Below are 16,360 nucleotides of genomic sequence, written 5' to 3'. Positions count from 1 at the left end.
CCCTGGCCCCGCTCTGTGGGTTAAGGATTCAGCACTGCCATGAGCTGTGGTGAAGGTCACAGATGCGGCTTGAATCCCACATTGCTGTGGCTGTGGTGGAGGCTGGCAGCTGTAGCCTGACTCAACCCCTAGCCTGGGAACCTCTGTAGGCCACATGTGCGGCCCTAAAAAAAAAAAAAGGAGAAAGAAAGCAAAATACATTATCTCTCTGAGGCTCAGAAATCAAGACCCAGGGGCAGGCCCTGGAGAATGCGGGCAGGAGGTGACAACAGATAATAGGGAGTGACCCCCAAATGCAAGCCGGGTGAGTGGGGGGCAGGGGGGCAGGCAAGGCGGTGCCTCTTCCGCCAGCCCGCCTCCCCGGAAGGGGGCCATCCAGGCCACACCGCCTGAGGCCCTCGCTGCCCTTTCCTTTCACAGTTCCTGCAGCTCATTCCCACGAAGCGTGACCACCGCCCCCGGCCCCGATCCAGAGGGGAGGACAGTGGGTGATTCAGACAGGACCCGGGCTAGCCCTTGGGAGAGCGCCAGTCCCCGCCTCATCCCCGCCCCACGGTAAGTGCAGGATGAAGAAACACACATGCCCATGGGGACAGAAGCCACAGCAATGGACACGTGCAAGGCTCCCGCTCAGGCACCGATGACCTCTCTTCTGCCCTCTGCTTCCCTCCACAGCTCCTGGGGGATGTAGGACAAGGCTGGAGGGGGAACCGACGCTGCGCACCCACTTACCAGGACTCTGCCTGCAGGGCCCTGGCTGGCCACAGTCACCCCAAGCCACATGTCCTCAATAATGTGATGGCTAGGGTCACCTGTGGGCATGAGAGGGATCGTGAGCCAGGGCACCTTACCCATACTCCCAGCATCCAGAGAATCCAGAGGGCAGGGGTTGGTCCCTCCTGGATCCCTGGAGGGCAGCCCTCCCTACCCCACTTCTCCAGCCCATCACAGTCTGAGCTCCACCCATCCCACCTGGTCCCACTCTCCTCTGGGGCTCCCTTCTCCCAGCCGGACAAGAAGGGACCAAAAACTGCCCAGGCGAGACCTCTGTCTCCTCCAGTCATTCTCTCTGTGTCACCCTCTCCACCAGGCTCCCGACCAGTACCAGCCCCAGGCCTTCTCACTTTTTTCCTCGATGTCCATCCGCTTACAGTCATCCTTGTTGGCAGTGAGTGGGCACAGGTACACAGCACCGGTCCGGTTGGTAGAGCCATCAGGCATGGCGAGGTCCCGTGGGGCACCAGCCAGGAGCCTGGGGGCAAGGAGGTAGGTGGACTCGGCCGCAAACTCATCAGAGTCCACTTCGAACAACTCCCTGCTCAACGTGCACTTACTGAGCATTTGCTCAGTGCCAGGCTGTGTGCCAGGCTCTGCAGTGGCTTGGCAGATGAATGGCTCCCTCCCCGGCCCTCGAGGAGCACCCAGGGCAGGAGAAGGTGGGCAAAGAGACACAAACCCAGGGTCAGGTGAGCATCGCATGAGAAGCATGGAGCAAACCAGCCCAGATGCTGCATGGGGCGGGTGGGGTGGGCAGTCAGGGAGGCCTCAGAAGAGGGGACCCTGGCCTAGGTCTAAAGAGGATGGCTTGGGTTCACCGAGTGATGAAGGGGAGGAGGGCAAAGGTCAGGCATGCGCAAGAGCCAGGAAGCATGAGCAGGTGGGTGACTGGGGAACCTTTGGTACAGCTGGAGGCCAGAAACACGGGGAGGGACAAGAGGACAGGGTGGGAAGGGGAGCCACGGGGGGATCATCAGCAAGGGGATGACATGGCCAGGGTCTGGGCAGGACTGTCTCGGCATCTAAGTGATGGAATCTGATCTGGGTTTGGGCAGGAACGCTTGGCTTCTGAGATGACAGCAGATGGGAAGAGAGCAAGGTTGGCAGAGTCCGGCACAGGGTTCAACTTCCGGGGACCCAAGAAGAGAATGTTTGAGGGGGTAGGGTGGGTGGTTGGGTGAAGGCCCAGGGCCTCCGCTCCAAGCCATCTGAGGACTCAGATCTAGGGCCTGGCATTGAAGAAGGTGGGCAGGAAGGCCAACTGACCCCAGACCAGAGCTGGGTAACTGAGGTCAGCAGGGCACTCAAGTGACCTGGGTGACAGCTACTCTCCCCTCCCCACCACTGTTGAGACAGACATAGGAGGCATGGGGGAGGGGGCAGCTGAGTACCTGACACTTTGGGTAGCATGGTCCCCAGGCAGAGTTCTTGGCTGGTGGGCTTGAGAGCGGAGATGGGTGAGGACTATCAGTCACCCTGTCCCCAACCTGCCCAGAACCCCCCCTTTTTTTCTCTCTCTTTTTTTGGTCTTTTTAGGGCCTTGCTTGTGGCACATGGAGGTCCCCAGGCTAGGGGTTGAATTGGAGCTACAGCTGCTGGCCTACATCACAGTCACAGCAATGCCAGATGTGAGCCACATCTGTGACCTATGCTGTAGCTCATGGCAATGCCAGAGCCTTAACCCCCTGAGCGAGGCCAGGGGTCAAACCCACATCCTCGTGGTTACTAGTCAGGTTCTTAACCAGCTGAGCCACAACGGGAACTCCCAGGACCCATCTTTAGGGATGCTGGCTGCAAGTCCCTGCAAGGGTTCTTAGGGCCCTGACAGCCCATCCCATACCGGAGAGGTGATGGAGGAGAGGAACACAGGTGATCAGCCTCAAAATATTATCTCAAAAGATAGTTCTTAGACCAGCAGAATCAAAAACCCAGAGATTTCTTTCTTTCTTTTTTTCTTTTCTCAGGGCCGCATCTGCGGCATACAGATGTTCCTAGGGTAGGGGTCAAATCAGAGCTGCAGCCACTGGATCCTTAACCCACCAGGTGAGGCCAGGGATTGAACCTCAGTCCTCATGGATGCTAGTCAGATTCATTTCCACTGAGCCATGACAGGAACTCTAAAAACCCTGAGATATTTGTTAAGGCAAATTTCTCAGCCCACTGCAGACGACCTGAATTGAATCCAGGGGGTGCATCCCTGGAACCTGCATATTTAACACACCCCAGTTTGAGAACCCAGGTGTACCACTCCTTGCTCTCCGAGCATCATCTGCCTTCAGCTTCTGGACATTCTGCCAGGACCGCCTCCTCAATCCCGCTGGACCCCGCCTCCTGGAGGGCAGGCACCTCTTAGGTTCCCCCTTCATCTGGTCCCAGCGATGCTATCACTTGAGGCTGTCAGCTCAGAACCTGGGCGCTGGGCCTCCTGCCAGAGTTTGGATGTGCAGAGCAATAGCCCTGCCTGCAGCTCCTGCCTAGGACTTGAAAGTGAGGCCTGCGGAGAGTGGGCAGGGCAGGGCCTGGGCATGCCAGGGCCTGGGTGCCTCCACCCACTGGGTGTCAGGAATGCGCTGCCTGGGGGTGCCCGGAAGGCAGCCTGCACCTCACAGGGTTCCTGAGGACAGGGTGCAGCTAGAGATCTTTAAGCAGAGCAGGGCTGAGAGCTCTGGCAGGAAGGCTGGCAGGGGGCCAGTGTGGCAGCCAGGCCCTGTTAGTCACCCACCGTCTGGGCTGGGAAGGGTGCCTGGGGCATTCACGGACGGACCACGCCTGGATATCGGCCTTGGCGTACCTGACAGGTAGAGAGGGAAGCATCTGCCCGAGGGAAAGGAACGCCTCAGCCTTGGAGCCAAAGGGCCTGATTCTAGGTTTGTTCTGCCTCAAGGGAGGCTTTCGTTTCCCTCTCTGATCTGAGTGCCTCATCTGTAAAATGGGACAGCAGCTTTCCCACCAACTTCCAGGGTTGCTGGGGGAATAAGTGGGTTTATTCTTTGAAAGGACTTTCTGACTATGAAGCCGAGGCCAACATAAGCACTGTGGTTCTGCTTTGTTTTATTTATTTATTTATTTATTTATTAGTTTTTATTATAGATTTTATTTAATCCACTGTTGAAAAAATATTGCAATTCAACACATTGTCAATATGCAAAATTATTAATAATATTTATTTATTTATTTTAGGGCCACACCGGTGGCGTATGGAGATTCCCAGGCTAGGGTCAAATCGGAACTACAGCTGCTGGCCTACGCCACAGCCACAGCCTTGCCAAATCCAAGCCTTCCTTGTCTGCGATCTACACCACAGCTCAGGGATCCTTAACACACTGAGCGAGGCCAGGGATCAAACCCGCAACCTCATGATTCCTAGTCAGATTCTTTGCTGCTGCACCACAACGGGAACTCCATGAGGTTCTGCTTTATTGTGGCACCAGGCCTTGCTCCAGGGACCCAGGCATTTCTGACCCCCTGGGTTAGGGGACCTGTGGCAGAGAGCAAAGGGCAGACTAGTTTAAGTGTTGAGAGGGAGCAGAGGATGAGCAGAAAGTAACATGTCCATGGCCTAAGGATACCAGGCAATCAGCAAGGAGGAGGTAGGCACTGGCTGCTAGTCATTGCAGGTGGGGAATCATCAGATTTGTGAGCCACACGGGAAGTCCAAGGGAGCTCAGATTTGGCTGGAGGTGGTGGTTGGGGGTTGGCTACAATGACCTTAAAGGGCTGGGTCCAGGCCTCAGCAGGTGAGGGGTCCCTAGAGAGCCCGTGGTGCATTCCAGGGCATGCAATGCTAGGAAAGTCCTGCCATGCCTGCTGCTTCGAGGCCCAAGCTGTCAGGGCGGGAGGAGGCTGAGGGGCGGTGGAGGAGGGGTGGGTGACGGGGTGGCCACACCCTCCCAGCTCCCTCATCTTACAGGGAGTGGCCTGAGAGACCTCTCCTTTTAGCTTCCGGAGGTCCAGAGCAGGCAGAGCTGGGCATGATTAGCAACTGGATAGACAGGAATCCACTTACATCTCTACCCGCTCAGCTCTCACCCCGCACCAGCCGCGTGCCCACTGATGGGTGGTGGGTTAGTGGGCCCTCATCCCAGCCCCACATCCCAGGCCCCTCCCTCCCCAGAGATTTCACAGGGAGCCCCCCTCCCCACACCTCCCTAGAGTATTTTTAGCTCTTATTTGGCCCGCTTAGAGGCCCTTTAAGGCCCTCTGGCTCCCAGCCCAGGAGCTAATGGGTCTACAGCCAGAGGACTGGGAGTGGTTGGGGAAGACGGGTGTGCAGAGGGCCAGGTCCAGCTTCCTCCAGCCACGGCCAGGTGTGGGGGAATCCAGAGGATGGGAAAGACCTTACGCGATGCAAATGGATGTCAATTGCCATGCAAATAAGCACACTGCTCCTGCTGTTGGAGCTGCTCCAGATCTGAGAGTCCAGAAGCTGATCCCTCCCACACCACCCCTGAGGCCACCCTCCCAGCAGCAGTCTGAAGCTTCAGAGATGTTTCAGAGTGAGGAAGAAAGGAGATTGGACCGCCTCTCTCCTGGAGTCAGGTTGGGCTGGGCGGGGGCAGGTGCCCCTCCAGGAGGAAGGGAGATGAGCCAAGAGACCTCTCAAGGGCTTTCAAACAGCTGCCTCTTCACCCTTTCCTTTGGCTCCAGCCAGACAGCCCCTGCTGGCCTCTGCAGAGGCCCTGGAGCTCCAAGTTCCGGAGACACCCATCCTCATCCCTGCCCTGTCACTCTTGCTGGGGCAGGTCAAGACTGATGGGACAGCCACGTAGAAAGCAGTAGAATCAGAGGAGGCCGGGGAAGGGGGGCCCAGCGGTGTCAGGGTAGCAGGTTGGCTCACTCTAGAGCCAAAAGTTCCCTACAGGGAGTTCCCTTGGTGGCTCAGTGGTTCATGAACCCGACTAGGATCCACGAGGTTGTGGATTCCATCCCTGGCCTCGCTCTTCAATCATCAGGTTAAGGATCCGGCGTTGCCGTGAGCTATGGTGTAGGTCACAGATGCGGCTGGGTGTAGGCCAGCAGCTGTAGCTCTGATTGGACCCCTAGCCTGGGAACCTCCATTTGCCGCGGGTGCAGCCCCAAAAAGCAAACAACAAAAAAAGAAGGCCCCCTAGGGGATGGTGTGGGGGGGTGGGTGGTGATGCTCTGAGAATCAACCTGTAAGACTCTATTTCCCAGACTCCTCACTTCAAAGAGGCACTAGGGTGGCCCTTCAGGGAGGCACATGGAGGGACCAGAAGGGCCAGTACTCAGGCAGCAGGGCCCCCATGCCTTACTTCTTAGGCCAGGAAGCCAGTTGCAGTGGGTGGGGAGGAGGTTTCCAGCTCTGGGCCCTGGGTGGGGTGGGGGCAGCTCTCAGATGCCCAGACCCGAGCTCGGTGCCAGTCCTGCTGCCCGAATTAGCCACGTCCCCAGAGGCTGCTCCTGCAGGAGCTGAAACTGCAGCCTTCTCCATCCTCCCCCAACTTCTTACGCTGCCCATCCAGCCCCCTCTCCCCTCTGGTGACTCAGCCCTAGAGTCAGAGGAAGCTGGAGGAAGTGAGGGAATGATGGGGCAGGAGAAAGAGGCCTTGCCTGAGCCGCCAATAAAGAAAAGGCTGTTTTTCTCATTTCTTCTCCCTTTCCCTGGCTCCTTCGTCTTTTTTCCACATTTGATCCCTGAGGGCATTCTTTGTGTCATCTAACCTCAATCTACCTTGCTGTAACGGTGGCCACCCTCTTCCTTCTTGGTTTAGGTCTGACCAAGCCCCTTTCAAAACTTCATTCTCTACAAGAGCAGGCTCCCCCTACCTCCTGTCCAGTTTTAAGCTCCTTGGCCCAGTGCAGTCTTTGGAAAGAGCCAGAGGAAAAAGGACCCTATGCATCCAGGCCTTCTGCTTGCAGCCGCAGCTGCCGTGCCCATTTCCTCTGGCACGAGCCTTGGAGGCTGCCAGGCACCTGCCCTGCCCAAGGAAACATGTTTTAAGAGAGCAAGTAAGCCTGGTTCCTGCCTAGCTCAGGTATGACCTCACCTTCCAAGAGTCATGGCCACTCCCGCCCTTCGCCTCCTTGTTTCTGGGGCAAAAGCCCCAGAGGTATCTCCCATAACCCACCGGGCCAGGCCAGAGAAGGACACCTGGATTCCCAGGTGAGAATGACAGAACAGATGCTGGGGGAAGGGGAGTGTCAGGGACCATTTCCCAGAGGAAGAGTCCCTCTGCTTCCCCAGGGCTCCTTAGGTACCTCAGCAAGAAGCCCAAAGCACCCTGACCCCTCCCTCCAGAGACTGGGAAACTGGGGCCTGGGTGGGGTAAGGTCTCTGCTGTGAGGCTGGAAGGAGGGGACCCTCCGTCCAGAGATGGAGGTGCTGGGGAACAAAGACACACCTGGGTTTGTAAACATTTCTGAAATCAGGCCTTCTTGGAGAATATGATAAAAAGCTACGCTCTCCCCTCCTCCTGGCCCCAGAACAAAGAGACATGATTTTGCATGTAATTTCTGGGGTCCCTGTGCCTCGTGAAACCCTTCAGTCTCCTCCAGGCTCAGACTGTTCAGGGCCATGACCCCTTCCCCTTTTCCAAAGGGACTTGGAAGCTAACAGAATAGAAGACGGCCAGTTGATCTGCTGGGTCCCCTGAGCTGGGCACTCAGGCAGCTGTTCACATCTGGTGACACAGCTGGCTGCAGCTAAGCCCAGTGGGCCCAGCTGGTTCTCCTGAAGGGTCATGGGGGCAGAATTCAGGGAGAGGAGGCGATGAGCCAAGATCTAGAACCACCCTTTGAAAAGACTGAGGGGAGTTCCCGTCGTGGCTCAGTGGTTAACAAATCCGACTAAGAACCATGTGGTTGCGGGTTCGGTCCCTGGCCTTGCTCAGTGGGTTAAGGATCTGGCGTTGCCGTGAGCTCTGGTGTAGGTTGCAGATGCAGCTCGGATCCCGTATTGCTGTGGCTCTGGCGCAGGCTGGCGGCTACAGCTCCGATTCGACCCCTAGCCTGGGAACCTCCATATGCCGCGGGAGCGGCCCAAGAAATGGCAAAAAGACAAAAAAAAAAAAAGGGAAAAGAAAAGACTGAGGATCCCCAAGTGAGTGACCTTGCACGCTATCCTGAACCACCTGTCTCTCCAAAGCTCAATAGGTTTAGACCTCTCTGGGCTCTTGGCAGGCCTAATGCCACCTCTAGCTGCCCAGGAAGAAAAGCAGGACCCCTGTGCTCAGCCATCTCGAGGGAGGCCCTTGGGTAGCGAGGATGCAGCTGGGTCCTGGCTTTTGGTACCAGGGCCCTCAGCCGCTCCTCGGAGAAGCAGACATATGCAGAGCGTTTTATACACATTATCTCATTAAAACGCCACTGCTGAAGTTCCCTGGTGGCTCAGCGGGTTAAGGATCCGACATCGTCACTGCTGTGGCCCTAGTTACTGCTGGGTTCAATCCCTGGCCTGGGACGGGCTGCATGCCAGGGGCGTGGTCAAACCCCCCTGCCCCACCTCTTGAAGAAGGTGTGTGACTCCCCTCCCCCCTGACATGTGAGGACATTAAAACTCAGGGATTTGGAGTTCCCGTCGTGGCACAGTGGTCGAACCATGAGGTTGCAGGTTCGATCCCTGGCCTTGCTCAGTGGGCTAAGGATCTGGCGTTGCCGTGAGCTGTGGTGTAGGTTGCAGATGTGGCTCGGATCCCACGTTGCTGTGGCTCTGGTGTAGGCCGGTGGCTACAGCTCCAATTTGACCCCTAGCCTGGGAACCTCCATATGCTGTGGGAGCGGCCCTAGAAAAGGCAAAAAGATAAAAAAAAAAAAAAGGCTCAGGGATTAGTGACAGATCCAAGATGGGAAGCTGGCAACGGGACTCAGGATTCTCTTTTTTTCCCCTTCAATGCCAAGTTGCCTTTTATAGGCCAACAGAGGCAGGAAGGAGTATATAGATCCAGGCCTCATCCCTCCTGGGGGAAAACTGGCCCAGAGAAGAGAAATATCCTGCTCAAGTTCACCTAGCAAAAAAAGGGGGGTAGGTGGGTATTAGAGAGTCTGTTTTTTACCCTAGTTTTCCATTATTTACCCCTGCTTTTTCTGATGTTCCCTTTCCACTGTGTTGCCTTATGCATTGCAGCTTCAGCACGGACCCTCTGAAAATCCTTCCCTGGCCTGGGGCCGAAAGAGCACCAATATGGAAACTGGTGCTGATGGTCACTTAGGGTCTCCAAAAGATGGAGGGTTGGCCAGACCGCAGCGGTTGAGGCTGGGCTGGGCAGGGTGTGGTGGCCCCTGCCTCTGCAGAAGTGAGATGGAATTGTAGGCCAAGTAGGCAGGTAGACCAGGCAGGGGCTGGGCCAGCAGGGCAGGGGCCAAGGCTGGGGCAGAGTCTGGACTTTGGACACTCCAGCTTCCTCAAGTTTCTGCAGGTTCCAGCCAGCGTTGAGAAAGGTTTCAACACACCCTTTATCTGACTAGGTCCACTTGCTCAGCAGGGTCTGACATCACCGGAAGAACTACTGCCCCCAAAGGGCCTAGCTGAGCCGACCTCGGCCTAACAATCTTCCCTCCTGGGACAGCCTCACCTCCGCCAGTGTCCCCCTTCCCCCAAGTGCCAACCTCAGCACCACTAAGCCCATGCAGAGAAACTTCTGAAACTTGGACATGCGCCTCGGGGCAAAAGAGTGTCTGTGGCCCGGGGTGTGGGTGTGTGTGTGGGGGGGTGGGGCCAACAGAAGCAGTTGGATGCGTCTCCTTCTCCTCTGTCCCCTACGCGTGGCTCTTACCCCTCCTTCTCCTTGCAGCTGTCAGGGATGGAGAACCTAAGAAAGGGTAAAACACGCCTTCCCTCTTGCAACCAAAACAAACACACTCAGGCTTGGAGATTCAACATGAATCTGTGGAATGCGGGAGACTCAAGACCTTCTGGTGGGAGGGCGACGCTGCTGGGGGTGGGGGGGCAGGAGGCCGAGCGCGGGAGCTGGGACCGCTCCTCCTGGCACTTGTACTTCCGCACACTCAAGGGGTCAGAAGGAGCGCCTGGACAGCTCCGAAAGCCCAGACTCGCCCATCATCTCACTCTCCAACCGCCAAGCAGTTGCGAAGGCCCCCTAGTCTGGTTCTGCAGAGGGTGTGGCTGGCGTGGCCGCAGACTAAGTGCGAGGTAGGGGCGGGCTTAAACGCATATGCCCACGGGTTCTTCCCAGGAAAGGGGGAAGGGGGATCCACTAGGTGTCTAGGTTGCAGTGTTCCCCAGTTTCCAGCCCTAGCAAGAAGAGACATTCGGTAGGCTAAATACCGGGTTCATAGAATCGAAGGGGGCTCAGTGAACGGGGACCCCACTTCTGCTCGCAAAAGGTCTAAAGGGTTGAGGCGGCGAGTCTAGACAGGTACTGGTTCAGTCAGCACTTGCCAATGATTACTGTTCCCCCCCACCACCAACCCCTCCGCTTCCCGCCAACCGTCGGCAGCAGGAGGGCTGCCCAGGTCCCCGCCCCCTAAGTCCTCGCTTCTAAGAGCCGGCGGCCTGCGAACCTGGAAGCCAGCGGGCCCAGGGCTCGGACTCAACTCTGGATCCGCACCCTGTACACAAACTCTCTCCCTCCTCTCCGCTCAAGACACCCCCGGTCTCACAGTTTGACTCACAGGTAGCGCTGCTGCCGCTCCGTCTGCCGATGGAGGGCGACCGAGTAGCCGAAGAGGCTGCCCGGGTTCTTAGCCTCCTTCACCACCAGGAATTGGGTGTCCAGGTTGAAGGCGGTGGCGATGCGGCCGCCGGAGGCCACCATCAAGACCAGCACGCAGAGCATCGGGCGTAGGACGCGGGCGGCGCGGCTGGGGCCGGGGCCCATGGCTGCAGGCAGGAGCCGGGGCCGGGGCGAGAGCGCGTGAGGGCGTGGAGCTCGGAGTGAGGACCTGTTCACCTGCTCCCCCCGCGCCGCTGGAGAACACCCGGGCCGGCAGCGTCGTTGAGCTCCGCAGCGCTGATCAGTCTGGGGCCCTCAGCCCTGATCGGTTTCACGACCGCTAAGGGTCTGCGCTCTCAGAGTCCCCTCGGGGGTCCTCGGAACTATTCTCTTGACTGCTCAGTGTCGGGGTCACCGCCCCCTTGCCCCGGGCACCCTGCCCCCCAGCTCGTGCCCCGCCGCGCCCACTTGGCCGCACTGTCGCCTCCGATCCGGGCTCGGCGGTGGATCTGGGCAGGCGGACCGGTAGACCGCAAGGAGGACGGAAAGGAGGGGTCCTCCCCGCGCGCGCCCCGCCTCCCCACGCCCAGCCCCGCACCTCCCCACCTTGCGCGCCCAGCCCGGGCTACGCTTTCCTTCCGGGGAAAGAGAAAAGGTCCCGGCTCCGCCACCGCCTCTTAAAGGCGCAGCACCGCCCCTCCCTCCTCATCCTCCCTAACCGGCTCCGCCCTCTCCCCCAAACACCTGTCGGGAGCCCCCAGAGGCTTGGATTTCCCCTCCCCGCCTCTTTCTTCTCCGGAGAAACGTTGCCTCCCGAGCAAGACGGATTGGACAGGCGGGGCCAGGGGTGGAATTTGTCCTGCCGCTTGGCTGCGGCTGCTACAGCTGGTGGAAAGGCCGTTCCGAACGCAGCCACCTCTGCGGGTCGGCTGAAGAGGCCCAGCGTTGGCGTATCTGGGACCCGACATCCGCAAGGCACTGGCTGGAACGCCCTACTCGTCTCCACCGCGCTGTGAGTCCCTGAGAAGAGGCTGGCGGTCTCTGGGCGTTCTTCCTCGTACCCAGCCCCTTGGCCATCCCTGCCAAGATTCATTTCTTTTGCGCCTTCGCTCCCACCCACCCTGATCCGAGCTGGGAATGGTCTCTTGGCAAAGTCAGACAAATATTTAGCAGTGGTAATAACCAAGCATCGCTAAATGTAATTAGCAGCAAGAGTGTTTTCCCCGAAGGATATTCTTGTATCACTTATATTTCTTGTATCATCGATTTCCTGTCGATGTGGAAGTAAGTCTCTTCTCCTTAGAGTGCACTGCAGGCGCGGAGCTGGGCCCACACTGTATCCATTTCTCATCCACCCTTGCCTTCCGGGCCCAGCCCAGCAGAATCCCAAAGGTCCCCTCTTCCCACCCAGGCTTGAAGACTGGGCGGGGACTCCAGCCCCCACAGGTGGGTAGTGGGTGGTACCAGGCGGAGGTAAGTGGGCGGGCCCAAAGGTCTGGTTATCCGCGAAGGAATCAAAGTGAAAGGAAACTTTCATCATGTACTTTTTCGAGCCTAATTCAGATTTGCCTCATTGTAGTAGAGAGATGCATTTCCCCAGAGCATTTTTTTTTTCGTCCCAGACTAAAGGAGCTTTCTTATTTTGGTCCAAGGGTTCAGTCCAAAGGGCTTACTCCCTTGAAGTCTATTTTAGAATCCCCATCTCTTAGAGTTTATAAGAATGAGAAAACCACCATATAGTAGTTCTTATGTATGCTAAGTGCCTTACAAATATTATTAAAGTAAATCCTCACAACAATCTTTGTGAAATCATCTGTTTTAAGATGAGAAAACAGGCTCAGAGAGGTTAAGCAACTTGAAGCCAATGCAACGCAGATATTATGTATTTATTTATATATATATATTTTTTTTTGCTTTTTTTTTTTAGGGCCACACCCGAAGCATATGGAGGGTCCCAGGCTAGGGGTCTAATCGGAGCTGTAGCCGCCGGCCTACACCACAGCCATGGCAACTCCAGATCCGAGCAGCGTCTGCAACCTACACCACAGCTCACGGCAATGCCGGATCCTTAACCCAGAGAGTGAGGCCAGGGATCGAACCTGCAACCTCATGGTTCCTAGTCCAATTCCTTTCCACTGTGCCACGATGGGAACGCCACAACTCAGATTTTAATGCTGTGTTATCTGACCCCAGAGCCCTTCTCCACCACTTATGCTAATAAGTAACATTTTTGGTGTTCCCATCTATGGCTCAGTGGGTTAGGAACCCAGCATAGTGTCCCTGAGGGTGCAGATTTGATCCCTGGCCTCGCTCAGTGGGTTAAGGATCCTGTGTTGTGGTGTAGGTTATAATGCTGCTTTGATCTGATGTTCTGTGGCTGTGGCTAAGCCAACAGCTGCAGCTCAGATTTGACCCCTAGCTGGGGAATTTCCGAATGCCGAAGGTCCAACCCTAAAAAAAAAAAAAAAAGCACCATATTCAGAACAGATCTAAGGCCTGAAGCTTGTGCAATTTGGAGCCCTCTTTAAGCAAAAGGATGAAGAATTGGAGTACAAAATTAGGTTCAGAGCCTGGGGAGGGACATGAGCTGAACTTGATAGCCTATGAATCCTTTCACCTGCAGACTCTGATTTCATTCTCCCAGCCTCATTTGACTCCTCATTTGACTTCAAAAGGTCACGCCGCTCCTGGGAGGCAGGGCTAAGACTGGAGGCCACTGGCCACAGCTGTGTCTTTAACAGACAAACTCCAAGCAGATGTTGGAGAGAAAGCCAGACATGCCTAAACAAAAGCAGCTGTGATAGCAGCATCCTCTGCGGTATTTGGAGAGAGGACACTTGTCCCTGTCTGCCCTTGGGACAGCATTTATTCCCAGGCTGTGACTCTCAGAGCTGCCCAGCCTCTCTCCGCGATGCCTGTCATGATTCAGAGCCTCCCGGAATTAGGAGATGTGGGGTCCAAGGAACAGGAAGCTGACCTGGATGGAAGTTGAGCAGTTACCTTGCTCTTCTTCCAGCTGGCTGCTGGGTCCTCTACCTCATTCTTGGAGAAGGGGAAACAGCCAGGGCCAGGAGCTCAGGGACCAGGGTAGACACACAGTGTGGGCAGAGGGCCTGCCTGAAACAGCTTTGAGAGTTCTAAAGTGACAGAGTGGCTCCATGCCAGGTGTTATCTCTTTGGCCATCCCAAACAGGAATGACCAGCATGTCCGATCCCAGGGCTGGGAGCAGGAAAGGGATGAGGGATGGTTTTTCCCTTCCATGGGAGTGTTTGGAGGGAATGTGGGAGTGGGGGGAGCAGGGGTGTCTGGTTGGGGGAGGGTCCAAGCTAAGGAATGTGGGAGAGCATTAGACAGATCTGGGGGAGATGGAACGGGGATGGAGGAATGAAGGGATTGGAAGGCTCCCTGGGCTGGAGAGATGCAGACAGAGAAATCCCAAGTTCCTGCCGAAGGTCCAGAATCCCCTGATGTCAGTGACATTGTCATCCACAGCCTCGTCTCATCCCTCAGTTGACGTTATCCTGCCAACTCTTCCTGGTGGAGAAGGGACCCACCTAGAAATGTAGACACAGAGAACAGCACGTGTATGGACGAGTCCGAGGCCATTTTTTCATGCTTGACTGCTGACTCCTTTTAAGCTGTCCTCGCTCCCTCTTTTCCTTGTGCCTCACACCTGGACAAGCTCAGAAGAAGGCCCGCGCTCCCTTCTTTTCCGTCCATGGCAGATTCCAACCATGCAAACCCCTTTCCACACAAATGCACCTGACCTATCTCCCTCACCGTAGTAAAAACCCAGGCCAATCTCCTTCCGTGCTCTCTCAAGGCATCTTGGACCTTCTTGAGAAGCCATCCCTGCTCCTTCAGAGACCTCGAATCATGTCATTAATAAACCTTTCCCTACCCTCTTGGTGTGCCATCATCAGTTTTTTTGTTTGTTTGTTTGTTTTGGCTTTTGTCTTTTTAGGGCCACACCTACTGCACATGGAGGTTCCCAGGCTAGGGGTCCAATCAGAGCTACAGTTGCCAGCCTATGCCAGAGCCACAGCACCACAGAATCCAAGCCTCGCCTGCGACCTACACCACAGCTCATGGCAACGTCAGATCCTTAACCCACTGAGCGAGGCCAGGGATCGAACTCGAGTCCTCATGGATGCTAGTCGGCTTTGTTAACCACTGAGCCACGACGGGAACTCCATCATCAGTCTTGACATTGAAGCAAACCTTGGGTGGGGTCCATCTGCCTCTGTGGGGGAACATGACAACCTGCAAACTACGGGTTCTACTGTAGGGTGAGGGAGGCTTCCTGGAGAACTATCCAGACACAGGAGAAGAAAAGGACTAGCAAGAGGTGCCCTGAGGGAGTTCCTGTTGTGGCTCAGCGGTTAACAAATCCGACTAGGAACCATGGGGTTGTGGGTTCGATCCCTGCCCTCGCTCAGTGGGTTAAGGATCCGGCGTTGCTGTGAGCTGTGGTGTGGGTTGCAGACGAGTCTCGGATCCCGTGTTGCTGTGGTTCTGGCGTAGGCCAGTGACAACAACTCCAATTGGACCCCTAGCCTGGGAACCTCCATATGCCGCAGGACGGCCCTTTTTCTAGACAAAAAAAAAAAAAATAGAGGTGGCCTCAGGAGAGAGGAAAGCAGAAGAGTTGGGGTCTAGTGTGGGGTACAGTTTTCACAACATCGGCATTCTGTAAAGGGGCCTTCTGTTTATTCCGTGCTCTCTGTCTTCACACCAGTCTTCCTTTGCACCCCCACCTGACCCTTCCCCCAGCCACCTCACTCTCCCAGAGCCCCAGACCCCCTAGACTACACCACCTGCTCACTCACAGGAAGGTCAGCGTGTAGATGGAGAAAGAGACATGGAATAGAATTGCGGTGCCGTGGGGGCTGAACGCAGGCTATTTTCTGCCTTGTCATCTCATGCGAGTGCCTTTCTTCCTCCGGTCCTCGATGTCCCCATCCACAACACGCAAGGGCGGGAGGAAATCCCTTGTCATTCTTCGCCTGGCATCCCTTGTTTTCCGAGTCTCCTGATACTTATTGAACTAAGTGGACCAAATCTCAGCTATTGAACCAGGACGCAAGTCTCTATCTCAGACTTGAATTGAAAATGCAAATTACCAGGGAGTTCCCATCCTGGCTCAGTGGTTAACGAATCTGACTAGGAACCATGAGGTTGTGGGTTCGATCCCTGGCCTTGCTCAGTGGGTTAAGGATCCGGCGTTGCCGTGAGCTGTGGTGTAGTTTGCAGACTCGACTCGCATCCTGCATTGCTGTGGCTCTGGCGTAGGCCGGCGGCTACAGCTCCGATTAGACCCCTAGGCTGGGAAACTCCATATGCCGCACACGCGGCCCTAGAAAAAGACAAAAAAAAAAAAAGAAAGAAAGAAAGAAAGAAAGAAAATGCAAATTACCGAGGAGGGAGGGAGGAGCAGTGGCGTGTGAATGGATTTATCAGATTTCCTTTCTCCTGTGACCCAGATATGGGGGCGGGCCAGGCACCCAGTCCAGGCAACTCCTCTGGCTCAGAATCTGTCCTTGTTGCAAGCACTCCCAACCTGCCATGCGCTGGCACAAAGTTGAGAACCCTGAGCGGTTCAAAGATGAACCAGAGCATCTTCTTCAGGGGGCCACGGTTTCATCCTGGCCTCACATTCTGGAAGCTCTCAAATGTCAACAGATTCAACCCTCCTTGCCTTATATTTTAGGGCTGGTGATTGTGGAAGCCGGAGCTGTTAGAAAGAGCACTGTGGCTACAGCATGAGGTTGGCATTGCCAGAGGGAACTGGGCTGGGGAGGGGGGCGGGGAGCAGGAAGGGGCTGCCGTAGTCATTTGGGCCACGGACAAAGTGGGCTGAGCGGGGACAGGGGCAGAGGGAGGGAGGAAGAGAGTGAGTGAGAAGGACCCTGGGGGCCAATTCAACTTGGACTTCAGGTAAAGGCGTGGT

General features: G+C 56.1%; 1 protein-coding gene and 1 long non-coding RNA gene across 3 annotated transcripts in view; one reads left to right on the top strand and one right to left on the bottom strand.

The window, feature by feature from the left end:
* ITGA3 (integrin subunit alpha 3) overlaps positions 1–11,057 on the bottom strand; it is a 35,133-nt gene extending 24,076 nt beyond the window's left edge. The window contains exons 1-4 of one of the 2 annotated variants that reach the window (XM_047757336.1): positions 11,016–11,057; positions 10,369–10,576; positions 1,125–1,252; positions 733–812 (exon numbers count right to left, since the gene is read on the bottom strand). In XM_047757336.1, the coding sequence (XP_047613292.1) occupies positions 733–812; positions 1,125–1,252; positions 10,369–10,574 (414 nt within the window). In that variant the 5' untranslated portion in view covers positions 10,575–10,576; positions 11,016–11,057. Of the gene's footprint in view, positions 1–732; positions 813–1,124; positions 1,253–10,368; positions 10,934–11,015 lie in introns of those variants that run through there. The other variant, XM_047757335.1, reaches the window with a different exon arrangement.
* Positions 10,983–14,315, top strand: LOC125114187 (uncharacterized). Its single transcript, XR_007131728.1, has 2 exons — positions 10,983–11,421; positions 13,903–14,315. It is a non-coding gene; the product is annotated as an uncharacterized LOC125114187 (long non-coding RNA).
* Positions 14,316–16,360: the final 2,045 nt, after the last annotated feature.

Source organism: Phacochoerus africanus, chromosome 14 (genome assembly GCF_016906955.1).
Source record: "Phacochoerus africanus isolate WHEZ1 chromosome 14, ROS_Pafr_v1, whole genome shotgun sequence".
NCBI classification, from domain to species: Eukaryota; Metazoa; Chordata; class Mammalia; order Artiodactyla; family Suidae; genus Phacochoerus; species Phacochoerus africanus.
Note: the sequence above shows the minus strand (reverse complement) of the source record. Positions and strands in the feature narration are given on the sequence as shown.